Source organism: Lithobates pipiens, unplaced genomic scaffold (assembly GCF_037356315.1).
Source record: "Lithobates pipiens isolate NorthernLeopardFrog02 unplaced genomic scaffold, aLitPip1_a1.2 Scaffold_18, whole genome shotgun sequence".
NCBI classification, from domain to species: Eukaryota; Metazoa; Chordata; class Amphibia; order Anura; family Ranidae; genus Lithobates; species Lithobates pipiens.
Genome location: NW_027507758.1, coordinates 382,157,785 through 382,171,442, shown reverse-complemented (window position 1 = coordinate 382,171,442; position 13,658 = coordinate 382,157,785). Strand labels below are relative to the sequence as shown.

The following is a 13,658-nucleotide window of genomic DNA, read 5'->3' as shown; positions in this document are numbered from 1 at the left end:
ATGCGAGAGTAAGACAGGCTGTCTGGAATGTCAGGATTAAACAATACATTTAATAATGGTGAACATGAGGAGGCCAGGGAGAAACGCTGGGTACATTTCTTCCATATAGAAAGCTCCAAAAAATCTATGGGATATGAAAATGAATAATCAAAAGTGCTAATTGTAAAGGCTTATATGCAAGTTATTGTCATAAAAAGTGTTTGAGGACCCGAGTCCTGCTTGAGGGGACATGTATCAATGCAATTTTTTTTTAAATGGCCATTTTTTTGAGTATTGATTTTTTAATGCTTAAAGTGAAACAATAAAAATGAAATATTCCTTTAAATATCATGCTTGGGGGGTGTCTATAGTATGCCTGCAAAGTGTCCAAACTAAAAAAAATTGCATGGGGCCCCCCCAAAATCCATCCCTTATCTGAGCACGCTACCTGGCAGGCTGCAGGAAAAGTGGGGGAGTGAGAGAGAGCCCCCTCCTGAACTGTACCAGATCCCATGCCCTCAACATGGGGAGGGTGCTTTGGGGTAGCACCCCAAAGCCCCTTGGCCCCATGTTGACGGGGACAAGGACCTCATACCCACAACCCTTGCCTAGTGATTGTGGGAGTCTGCGAGTGAGGGGCTTATTGGAATCTGGAAGCCCCTTTTAGCAAGGGGACCCTCAGATCCTGGCCTCCCCCATGTGAATTGGTAACAGGGTACAAATGTACCTGGAATGGTTCAGGAGGGGGTGCCCTCTCTTGTTCCCACTCTTTTCCTGCTGCCTGCCAGGTTCCGTGCTCAGATAAGGAACTGGTATGGATTTTGTGGGGAAACCCCTACGCCATTTTTTTCATTTTGATTTGGGGTTCCCCTTAATATTCATACCAAACCCAAAGGTCCTGGTAATGGACAGGGGGGTCCAATGCTCCTTTTTCAATTATCTGTATCTATGTTGCCGAGACCCGACAATTCATTACAGCCGCAATCAATTTTTCCATTAGAAATTTAATTTTGTTGTGGTACTATTCTAAACATGGGAAAAATGTGTCACTTTACAGGCATACTATAGACACCTCCCAGGCACAATATTTAAAGGAATATTCCATTTTTATTGTTTCACTTTAAGCATTAGAAAAATCACTGCTCTTGAAAAAACTGACATTTAAAAAAAAACATTTTTCATTGATACATGTCCCCTGGGACAGGACCCAGGTCCCCACCCACTTCTTATGACACTAACTTGCATATACGCCTTTAAAATGAGCACTTTTGATTTTTCATGTTAGTGTCCCATAGACTTTAATGGTGTTCCGTTAGCTTTCAAATTTGCCATGAACACTGTATATTGTTCACTGTTCGGTGAACAACCGATGTTCGAGCCCAACTTACAATCGACTCAAACATCGGGCTCGCAATAAACCTGATACATAATGCCACATGGATTCATTAAATCAGAGCCATATCTCTAAAAAATAAAAAAAAGTCTAACAGAATATTTCACTGTGGTGAAGCTCTTGATGTAACCTGGCTAACTTAAAGAATTCATGCAGATTGCATGCATTAAGATCAACAAAACAAAATGATTTAAACTGGTGGGCAGACAGAAAGCTTAATTCAAACCTGGCACTTTCTGAAATGCAGCTCTACAGAATAATATGGCATCATCTACTATGAATTAAATTTTCATTGGTATTATAATGTATTAAATGTTTAGTAGCTTGATTTAGAAATATATGTGGGGCAGTTTATCGGGCAGTATTTCTTCTAATTATGTTAGGCTACCTGCAATATGTTTCATACATATTGTTAAATATTGTATACGTATATGCTTTTTTGTACAACATATTTTTATTATCTTAAGCATTGCTGAGCTTATGAAAAACTTCCTAAATGCAATTCTGCTGGCATATATTGAAAAACAAGACTGTTCTGTGTAGCATATACACACATTATAAATTATGCACAGTTTTCTACAAGGCTTGTATGATTGTATACATTTTATATGGAAAATAATAATAGACGGAGGTGAACACATTTTCCTTCAGCCTACTCTACCAACATTTCTTTGATTTTTCTTGGATATTCACCAAACCTAGTAGTTTTCTTTGCTATTTTGTAGATTTTTGGAGGGTAAAAATGAACACATCTATAGTGATCTACAGTGACTACAAGTAGTATTCAACCCCCTGCAGATTTAGCAGGTTTGATAAGATGCAAATAAGTTAGAGCCTTCAAACTTTAAACAAGAGCAGGATTTATTAACAGATGCATAAATCTTACAAACCAAAAAGTTATGTTGCTCAGTTAAATTTTAATACATTTTAAACATAAAAGTGTGGGTCAATTATTATTCAACCCCTAGGTTTAATATTTTGTGGAATAATCCTTGTTTGCAATTACAGCTAATAATCGTCTTTTATAAGACCTGATCAGGCCGGCACAGGTCTCTGGAGTTATCTTGGCCCACTCCTCCATGCAGATCTTCTCCAAGTTATCTAGGTTCTTTGGGTGTCTCATGTGGACTTTAATCTTGAGCTCCTTCCACAAGTTTTCAATTGGGTTAAGGTCAGGAGACTGACTAGGCCACTGCAACACCTTGATTTTTTCCCTCTTGAACCAGGCCTTGGTTTTCTTGGCTGTGTGCTTTGGGTCGTTGTCTTGTTGGAAGATGAAATGACGACCCATCTTAAGGTCCTTGATGGAGGAGCGGAGGTTCTTGGCCAAAATCTCCAGGTAGGCCGTGCTATCCATCTTCCCATGGATGCGGACCAGATGACCAGGCCCCTTGGCTGAGAAGCAGCCCCACAGCATGATGCTGCCACCACCATGCTTGACTGTAGGGATGGTATTCTTTGGGTCGTATGCAGTGCCATCCAGTCTCCAAACGTCACGTGTGTGGTTGGCACCAAAGATCTCGATCTTGGTCTCATCAGACCAGAGAACCTTGAACCAGTCTGTCTCAGAGTCCTCCAAGTGATCATGAGCAAACTGTAGACGAGCCTTGACATGACGCTTTGAAAGTAAAGGTACCTTACGAGCTCGTCTGGAACGGAGACCATTGGGTGGAGTACGTTACTTATGGTATTTACTGAAACCAATGTCCCCACTGCCATGAGATCTTCCCGGAGCTCCTTCCTTGTTGTCCTTGGGTTAGCCTTGACTCTTCGGACAAGCCTGGCCTCGGCACGGGAGGAAACTTTCAAAGGCTGTCCAGCCCGTGGAAGGCTAACAGTAGTTCCATAAGCCTTCCACTTCCGGATGATGCTCCCAACAGTGGAGACAGGTAGGCCCAACTCCTTGGAAAGGGTTTTGTACCCCTTGCCAGCCTTGTGACCCTCCACGATCTTGTCTCTGATGGCCTTGAAATGCTCCTTTGTCTTTCCCATGTTGACCATGTATGAGTGCTGTTCACAAGTTTGGGGAGGGTCTTAAATAGTCAGAAAAGGCTGGAAAAACAGATAATTAATCCAAACATGTGAAGCTCATTGTTCTTTGTGCCTGAACTACTTCTTAATACTTTAGGGGAACCAAACAGAATTCTGTTGAATTGAGGGGTTGAATAATAATAGACCCTCTGAATAAACTTTTCACTATTTAAAAAAAAATTTAACAAAGAAATTACATTCTTTTTTGCTGCAGTGCATTTCACACTTCTAGGCTGATCTACAGTCCAAATGTCACAATGCCAAGTTAATTCCGAATGTGTAAACCTGCTAAATCTGCAGGGGGTTGAATACTACTTGTAGGCACTGTATGCCTCATGCTGCACAGAGATTTTCAAGCTCATGATCCAAAAATCTAAGCAGCAGCAGGCTGAGAGTATTTATCAGGTTAACCTATCAGTTAAATACTTAGACATGAACATAAAATCAGTGCTAATTAAAAGTCCTCATTAACCAAGACCATATACTATAATTGTCTTTTCCAAAGTTCTCAATCTTTTCATAACCAATGTAAACCAAAAATGTCAACACTGCTTTCTCTGGTTATAAATCCCTTGTAGTGCTTCGCTCAAGAAGGTAAATAATCTTGAAAAAAGAAAAATACCATATAGTGTAGTATGGTAATCCAATAGGTGTATTATCAATGCATTTGTAATGTTCTTAAATCAAAATCATATAAAATCTCCACTGAATCACAAAATGTGTTCTTATATATGTACAGTTGAAAGAACATATATTCCTCTAGGGAGAGGACTTTAACATGGGTAGGTGGCCACACAAAGTATGTAAAATTACATCAAGAGAAATTAATAATTAATGATTTAATAATAATAATAATTAAAAATTGGTAACATTGAATACAATATACATTTAATATATTTACAAACAAAAATAACAATAACACATATGTAATTAATCCTGTTAAATGTTATACTTCCTCAGTCCAACTGTATGGCAATGCCCCACAGTGGACAGAAGACAGCAACCCTTATATATGTACTGCCCTTACCCTCCTATTCCTCAAACAAAGCCTTCTATCAAACTCTAATGCAGCTTTTCCACTGTGCCTTTCTTTCCTCTTCAGAATAATTCTTCCTCCCCTTCCTCCAAATAGGTGTCAGAAGCTCCCAAAAAGGAAGTATAAGCACATAGTGTAATACTGCAGATAACTTAATCACCACAAATTATAATTCATGCTACTCATAAAAGTGAATTTATAAATTTGTATACCCCTTTAAACCCAGTACTGACTGTTGTGTAAGTACTGGTGCATTAATAACTCTACAGGTGCATCTCCAAAAATTTCAATATAATCAAAAATGTAATTTATTTCATTAAATTTGAATAAAAAAGTGAAACTTGTTTATTATATAGATTCATTACACACAGAGTGATATATTTCAAGCATTTCTTTCTTTTAATTTTCATGAATATGGCGTACAACTAGTAAAAACTCCAAACTCAGTATTTCAGTAAATTAGAATATTACATAAAAACAGGATTTTCAATACTTATTTTTCACCTTTAGATATAAAAATTGACATGTTTATATTTCTCTCACATTATATTGCTGTCTGTGAGATTTCCCCTTGCTTAGTGTCCCCATTATGCCCATACAAGTATTGGGTGGTGAGGGCATTTTTGGTACAGTTTGGAGAAGAAACACTCCCATACATTTAGTTTTGTGGTCTCCAACTGCATAACACATATAAAGCAGAAAACATATGAAGCATAGATGGCCCCAAAAACAACCAGCATCAGGATGATTCTTCGAGAATGATTATTCTCTTCTTTGAAGCACTTGGGTGATGCTGAAGTGTATAGAAGATTAGATATAGATAGATAGATTGGGGATGGGGGCATTTGCTAAAGAGATTCAAATATCTAACTAGAGCTTCCAACCTGATTTATTTCGGAGAGGATGATACAGTTGTATGTTAATTATAGAAATATAAATAATTATTTGCAAGAAACAGAAATTACATATACAGTTGGCTGAACATTTCTAGCATTGCCTATAAGTAAATTGACCTAATCAAGATTTGATTTTTTTTTTTTTATATGAAGGTTGTTTATTCAGCAATAGATATGTTTTAAAGAGGAAGTAAACTTTGCTTGATTTTTTTTTTTTTAGTACTACCGTAGAACAAAGTATTAACATGCCTTGCACGTTGTAATCTTAGTAAAAGCCACTTTGCTATTACCTTTTTGAAGTTTTATAAATGATATCATCTTCCGGGTATCAGCTGTGCCATCTTAGGTATTAGGTATTAGTCTCTGCTGTGGATGTAATTTCCACCCTTCATATTAGTATAACAGCTGCAGATGCTTTCTCGCATAAACTGAGATACGAGATACACTGGTTCACTCCCCCTGTGTGACGTCTCACAGTCACAAGGGGGGAGAACCAGGATGCTGAGGAATGCAGAGTATCTCAATCCTTCCTAGCTGTGCCGTTTTCTAAGGAAATGAAAGACCTGGCATGCTGTCACACATAGCATGCCGTGAATCAAACGCTGAACTGAGCATGAGCCTATGACATTTTTAAAAATTGCAGGACAGATTGTTACAAGATTATTCAAGTAAGTCAACTTTTACAGGCAGTGATCAGTATCATTAACAATGAAGATTACAATGAGCTACAATTAACTAGAGAGTTTACACCAACTTTGTCATAGGATGCGCACGGGTAAAGCGCTCTGGCGCACAGCTGTGTGCAATAGGAATAAACTAAAGCACACAAGCACACACACACAGGGTGTGACCCCTCGCTGACCTATAAAGGGAGTGAGGTCATCCAAACACACTGCTGGTTTGTCTTCAGCTTCCTGTGTTTCCCATGTCTGTTCCCGTGATCTCTATTACCCGTTGTGACCCGGATTGCCTCATCGACCTCGCTGATCTTCTCCTGACCCGACCTCTGGCTTGACCTTGGACTCCCGCTTTCTGAACGTGTTTGACCCTCAGCCTGCATCTGGACTTACCTGCTATCTGCTGTGTTGGACCCCTGGCTTGTCTTGGATTATCCTTCTGTCTCAGCATTCCTGGTACTTGTTGTCTTCTGATCTGGACTGTGTTTGACCCCTGGTCTGTCTCCTGGATTCTGCCTTTGCCTTACGGACTTGCTACCATTGCTTCTGGACCTTCCCACGGGACATCACCTTTCAGCTCTGCTCAGGCTACCTGCTGATCTACTAGCAAGTGACTGTCCTACTGGTAGCTTGTGCCTCTTGGTGCAACCACCCCCTGTGCCACCTTCAGGGGTGGTCTGCGCCAAATCGCAACAGCGACCGCTCTCTGCATCTTGGCCTCGGTGAGTACATTTATATGATAGTACAAACCAGCCAACAGAGCGGGTTCTCCATTAGAAGTCCTGTGCCAGCAAGTCTCTGCACTCACAGAAGCAGTACAGAAACTACAGGATGGCTATGCACAGATCGACAGCAGGCTTCAGCGACTAGCCACAGCTCCGGCACCCACAAATCCTACGCAGGCCTCAGTCAGCGGTGCCTCCACACCTCATGTCCAGCCTCCACCCAGTATGATGATGGCAGTACCCGAACCACGAGTACCCACGCCTGAGCGATTTTCAGGCGACCGAAAGAAATTCAGAGCCTTTAAAAATGCATGTTCCTTGTACTTGGCTTTGCAACCCAGGACCTTTTCTTCGGAGATCGTCAAGGTCGGGTTTATTATCTCTCTTTTGGCTGAGGAACCCCAGGCCTGGGCCCATAGCCTTATGGAACAGAGAAGCCCCTTGTTAAACTCCATGGACACCTTCTTCGAGGCCATGGGACAATTATATGACGACCCTCAGCGTACTGCCACGGCTGAGGCTACCCTGCATGCTCTCTCACAGGGGAGAAGACCGGTGGAGGATTACACCGTTGAGTTTCGCAAGTGGTCAGCTGACACCGGCTGGAACGAGGCGGCCCTGCGTTATCAATACCGGTTAGGGCTCTCCGAGAACCTAAAGGACGAGTTGGCCCGAATAGAGACTCCTCCCTCCCTGGAGGAATTAATCGACTTGGCCACAAAACTGGACAGACGGATGCGCGAGCGGCGCTCCGAATGCCTCCAGGCCCCTCGGCCTAGTTGGATGCTTCCTAAGGCCACTGTCCCGTATCCGCCCATCCCGGTTCCTTCGGGTCCCTCGGCTTCGGAAGGGGAGCCCATGCAGCTAGGTTTGGTCCGTCCTTGTCTCACCCCAGAAGAGCGACAACGGAGACGCCAAGCCAATCTGTGCTTATACTGTGGGGGGCTTGGACATTTCATTCACAGCTGTCCTGTGAGACCCCGTAAGTTGCCCCACGGTGTATAGTGAACTACCAGAGTGTTGGTCCTGCTCAAACTTATGTGACTCTCTTTGTCTCTCTCTTTCTCTCCCAGCCGTGATTGACTCGGGGGCATGTAGTTGCTTTTTGGACATCTCCCTTGCACAGCAACTACGCATTCCAAGCCAGAATAAAGCAACACACCTTCTAGTCCATTTAGCAGATGGATCTCTGCCACACTCAGGTCCAGTAACACAGGAGACACTACCTTTGCTTACTATTACAGATTCTGGCCATAGAGAACTCCTACGCTTCGATCTAATATCATCTCCCATGTTCCCTATCATCCTGGGACTTCCTTGGTTGCAGGCTCATGATCCCCAGATCAGTTGGAACAAGAAGGAATGGTCCTTTACATCCGCCTACTGTATGCAGCATTGTTTTGATTCCATTCCAGCTCCTTGTATGACCGTGGCCCCCACCACTAATCACCTTCAGCACATTCCTCAGGTCTATTCCGAGTTTAAGGATGTCTTCGATAAAAAGAAGGCTGACCGTGTACCACCACACAGACCATATGACTGCCCCATTGAACTGTTACCCGGCTCTGATATCCCTTTTGGACGAATATTCCCCTTATCCGAGACTGAACTAAAGGCTCTCAAAGCCTACATTGATGAAAATCTTGAAAAGGGGTTCATTCGCCCATCTTCTTTGCCAGCAGGGGCAGGTATTTTCTTCGTGGGAAAAAAGGACGGATCCCTTAGGCCATGCGTTGACTACAGGGAACTTAATAAAGTCACAATCAAAAATCGCTATCCACTTCCACTCATCCCTGAGTTATTCCAGCGCTTAGGATCTGCCAAAATATTTTCCAAACTGGACTTGCGGGGGGCCTACAATCTCATTAGAATCCATGCTGGGGATGAATGGAAGACAGCCTTCAGATCGAGATTTGGCCACTATGAATATCTTGTTATGCCCTTTGGCCTGTGCAATGCCCCGGCCACATTTCAGCATCTAGTAAATTATATCTTCAGAGACTATCTTGATGATTTTATAGTGGTATATTTAGATGATATCCTTATTTTCTCTGCTTCTCTTGAACTCCACAGGGTCCACGTGCGGAAAGTCCTCACCATCCTCCGACAACATCGGCTGTACCTTAAGGCAGAGAAATGTGAATTTGAGATAACTACAGTTCAATTCTTAGGATTCGTCATTTCTACCGAGGGCATCTCCATGGACCCCCAAAAGATCAAGGCAATCTTGGAATGGCCTGCTCCAAGGGATAAGAAAGCCGTGCAAAGGTTTATAGGCTTCGCTAACTTCTATTTCAGGTTCATCGCAGGGTTCTCTACAGTAGTCGCCCCCATTACTCACTGACCCGCCAAAACACCCGATTTCAGTGGTCTCAAGAAGCCCAAGATGCCTTTACCAAACTAAAGACTTTGTTCACCTCAGCTCCTATTTTACGGCATCCCGATCCAGTACTACCATTTGTACTGGAAGTAGATGCCTCCGAGACAGCCACAGGAGCCATCCTCTCACAACGACAAGGGCCTAAAGCTTTGTTACACCCGGTGGGTTTCGCATCTCGGAAGCTGACCCCACCAGAGAGGAATTATGACGTAGGCGACCGAGAACTATTGGCCATCAAGTTCGCTCTGGAGGAGTGGAGATACCTCTTGGAAGGAGCCATTCATCCCATCACAATATTCACAGATCACAAGAATCTTGAATATCTGCGGACTGCCAAACGCTTAAGACCCCGTCAAGCCCGTTGGGCGCTATTCTTTTCAAGATTCCAGTTCCATATCTCGAACCGGCCCGGATCCAAGAACAACAAAGCGGATGCGCTCTCGCGCATGTTCCCTGAGTCCTCCCAGGTAACGGAGCCTAGTACGATCTTGTCGCTTCACAACTTCCTTCTACTCCCACAGCCTGACTTACTTACGGCCATCAAAACAGCCTCAGTCCATTGCAATGACCCAGTCCTATCTACCTTGGAAAAACGTGACAATCTGTTTTGGGCCCGAAACAAGGTCTTCGTTCCCCTTGAGATTAGGACTCAAGTTCTAAGGACTTGCCATGATCACAAATTGGCCGGCCACTTTGGGACACAGAAAACAGCGGAACTGATCTCTCGTTCTTTCTGGTGGCCTGGTTGGAGACAGGACTGCCAGACTTACATTGCCTCTTGTGTACCGTGCCAGCGTAGCAAGGGTCCCAAGATCAAGCCCTGAGGCCTGTTAAGGCCTTTGCCCATTCCTGACTGGCCTTGGGCAGACGTGTCAATGGATTTTATCGTGGAGCTACCGCCCTTGGAAGGTTTCACCACAATTCTGGTAGTAGTCGACCGTCTTTCAAAGATGGCCCATTTCCTACCTATGGTCGGTACCCCCTCTGCTCTGGAAACTGCCAATCTCTTTATTAAGGAGGTTGTCAGGCTCCATGGGGTCCCCAGCAGTATCACATCAGATAGAGGTCCACAGTTCACCTCTAGATTCTGGAGAGAACTCTGCAAGATACTGGAAATCAAGATCTGTTTGTCATCGGCATATCATCACCAAAGTAACGGGCAAACTGAACGGACAAACCAAACCCTTGAGCAGTATCTTCGCTGCTTTTGTTCAGGATCTCAAAATGATTGGTCGGCCCTGTTGCCATATGCAGAATTCGCCTACAATAATTCAATTCATACAACTACCAACCAGACTCCCTTTTGGATCAACTGTGGGTTTCACCCTTCTTTCCTCCCCAACTCCATCCCAGAATCCACTGTTCCTGTGGTCCAAGATCGGATAGCCGCCATCCAATCTAATTTCCAAAGGATCCAGGAGACCATACAGAAGGCCCAGGATGATTACAAGAAATACCATGATAGGGGAAGGAAGGAGAACCCTACCTTTAAAATTGGCGAGGAAGTCTGGCTATCTGCCACTAATCTTAAACTTCCTTGTCCCACACGCAAGCTGGGTCCCAGATTCATAGAATCATTCAAAATCAAAAGGGTAATAAATACTGTAGCCTTTGAACTAGCTCTCCCTGAATCGTACAGGATACACCCTGTTTTCCATGCCTCCCTTTTGAAGCCATTGGTTCCTAGTCCTTTTCCTGGAAGAGAAGTGCCTCCTCCTCCACCCATCAAGATCGATGGAGAAGATGATTTTGAAGTAGAAGCTTTACTAGGATGCAGGAAAGTCGGTAGACAAATACAATACCTGGTAAAATGGAAGGGGTATCCTTCAGAAGATAACTCCTGGGAACCATCCAAGAGCCTTCACGCTCCCAAATTAATAAAGACATTCCATCAGCAACATCCGGAATTGATGGCTAGCTTGGGAGTCCGGAGGCCGCCCCTCGGGGGGGCACTGTCATAGGACGCGCACGGGTAAAGCGATCTGGTGCACAGCTGTGTGCAATAGGAATAAACTAAAGCACACAAGCACACACACACAGGGTGTGACCCCTCGCTGACCTATAAAGGAAGTGAGATCATCCAAACACACTGCTGGTTTGTCTTCAGCTTCCTGTGTTTCCCATGTCTGTTCCTGTGATCTCTATTACCCGTTGTGACCCGGATTGCCTCATCGACCTCGCTGATCTTCTCCTGACCCGACCTCTGGCTTGACCTTGGACTCCCGCTTTCTGAACGTGTTTGACCCTCAGCCTGCATCTGGACTTACCTGCTATCTGCTGTGTTGGACCCCTGGCTTGTCTTGGATTATCCTTCTGTCTCAGAATTCCTGGTACTTGTTGTCTTCTGATCTGGACTGTGTTTGACCCCTGGTCTGTCTCCTGGATTCTGCCTTTGCCTTACGGACTTGCTACCATTGCTTCTGGACCTTCCCACGGGACATCACCTTTCAGCTCTGCTCAGGCTACCTGCTGATCTACTAGCAAGTGACTGTCCTACTGGTAGCTTGTGCCTCTTGGTGCAACCACCCCCTGTGCCACCTTCAGGGGTGGTCTGAGCCGAGTTGCAACAGTGACCGCTCTCTGCCTCTCTGCGATCTTGGCCTCGGTGAGTACATTTATATGATAAACTTTAAGTAGAGAAAGGTAGACACGAGCTATCATGCTTTTTTAGATCTAGCTGCTTAGGTCAATATTTTCCAAACTGTCTAGATCTAGTTTCATTATAATTGGTTCTAAACAAGTTATATAGCAAATTTGTGCTATCCAACAACTTAAAAGAGAAGTGTGTTTTGTTTTGTTTTTGCTAATCATACTTACCTTGGTGGATGGAGCATCAGACCAATGTTGCAGCTGTCTGCGCTGTCTCTGCACTGAGAACCATGCCACCGAACTCCCCAATGGCTCAGTTCTCACTCCTCCCCGAGAAGAGCAATACTGAACGTCAGTCAGCGTCCCTTCTGGTCTGCTTCTCCATGCTCATCGGAACGATGAGCTGTGGAGGGGTGGGGAGAGGCCATCTCAGCCATTCACTGATATGCTGAGACTGCCATCAATCAAAGCAGCTGGAGGATCCAGACTTGGGAAGTCGCAATGACGTGCTGCCTCGACCGATGGCAGTAACATCAGTGGAGAGCGCACTTCAGACCACTCTCCGCTGAAACCCGGTCACAGGAGTGCAAAACGATTGCACTCCTGTGAACCTTAGAAGAAGCCCAGCCTAAAAAGCTCAGGCTGGACTTCTCCTTTAAGAAGTTTAAGCCCTTGTACACACGATCGGACATTCCGACGGAAAATGTCAGTTCGGACCGCGTTGTCAGATAATCTGACTGTGTGTGGGCTCCACTGGACTGTTTCCATCGGAATATCCGACGGAGAAAGTTTTAGAGTTGGGCTATAAAACTTTCCGACAACATGATCCGATCAGACTTTGTCCGATTGTGTGTAGAGAATTCCGATCGGACAAAGTGCCACGCATGCTCAGATCAAATTTCTAGACCAAAGCTATTGGCTACTAGCCTGAACGTAGTCCCATCCTAATGAAATAACATCATCACGTTGTGTACAATCGGATTTTCAGACAACTTTGTCGGACCGTGTGTATGCAACACAAGTTTTGGACAAAATCCGTCGCACAAAATCCGATGGATTTTGTTGTCGAAATGTCCGACCGTGTGTACAAGGGCTAAGAGGTACCATTATATGAGTTAAATTTGGCAAACAAAATTATGAACGATGTCATACTAGAATATGTCAAGTTGTGTACAATTCATGTATGCATTTATAAATTTGTGTTTCAAGCACTATTTTCAGACTTATTGTACTTGTTCTATTTATTTTCTAATATAGTATGATGATTTAATGTTTCTATGTTATATGTGTTATTTATTTGCAGTGTTTACCTTGTTTCTTTTTTTCAGAAATTGACAAGGGTGGTTGTGGGGACCCAGGAATTTCAGTATATGGGAAAAGAAATGGCAGCAGCTTCCTCCATGGAGACATACTAACATTTGAATGTCAAGCAGCTTTTGAACTTGTTGGAGAAAAAACAATCACATGTCAACAAAATAATCAATGGTCTGGAAATAAGCCAAGTTGTGTCTGTAAGTTTTCTTAGTTGTATATTGGTAAAATTACACAGCTATTCATTGCCATTATTTGATTGAAGCTTCTGAAAGGACAAATAAGATTCAAAATCAGTATCTTCCCAAAAGGACAAATCATTTGATAGGGTGATTATTACCAGGCTAGTGCACTATCCATACATAATGTTAAGTTGCTCAGGTTTATTTACTTTGTCAGAAGAAGTTGTTTTCATGATGGATACCAAATCATATGAAGAGAAATAAAAAAAAAAAAAATTTTATTTGATGCTTGAAGTGAAAAAAGCTTTTTTTTAAACTAAAATTGAGCATGGAGGAGTTTTTTTTTTTTGTTCCCGACCAGACAGCATGCTGAATGAAAAAAAAAGAATAATTTCTTCCATCCACACAAGCAAGGTGAATAGAGGAAGCCTCCCCACTGGGACACTGTATTCTGACAGC

At 43.3% G+C, this 13,658-nt stretch overlaps 1 protein-coding gene across 1 annotated transcript in view; it reads left to right on the top strand.

The window, feature by feature from the left end:
• Nucleotides 1-13,658, top strand: part of CSMD1 (CUB and Sushi multiple domains 1) — a 2,539,710-nt gene that overhangs the window by 1,740,630 nt on the left and 785,422 nt on the right. Inside the window, exon 13 of the mRNA XM_077487775.1 lies at nt 13,035-13,217. Coding sequence (XP_077343901.1) covers nt 13,035-13,217 — 183 coding nt within the window. The remainder of the gene's footprint in view (nt 1-13,034; nt 13,218-13,658) is intronic.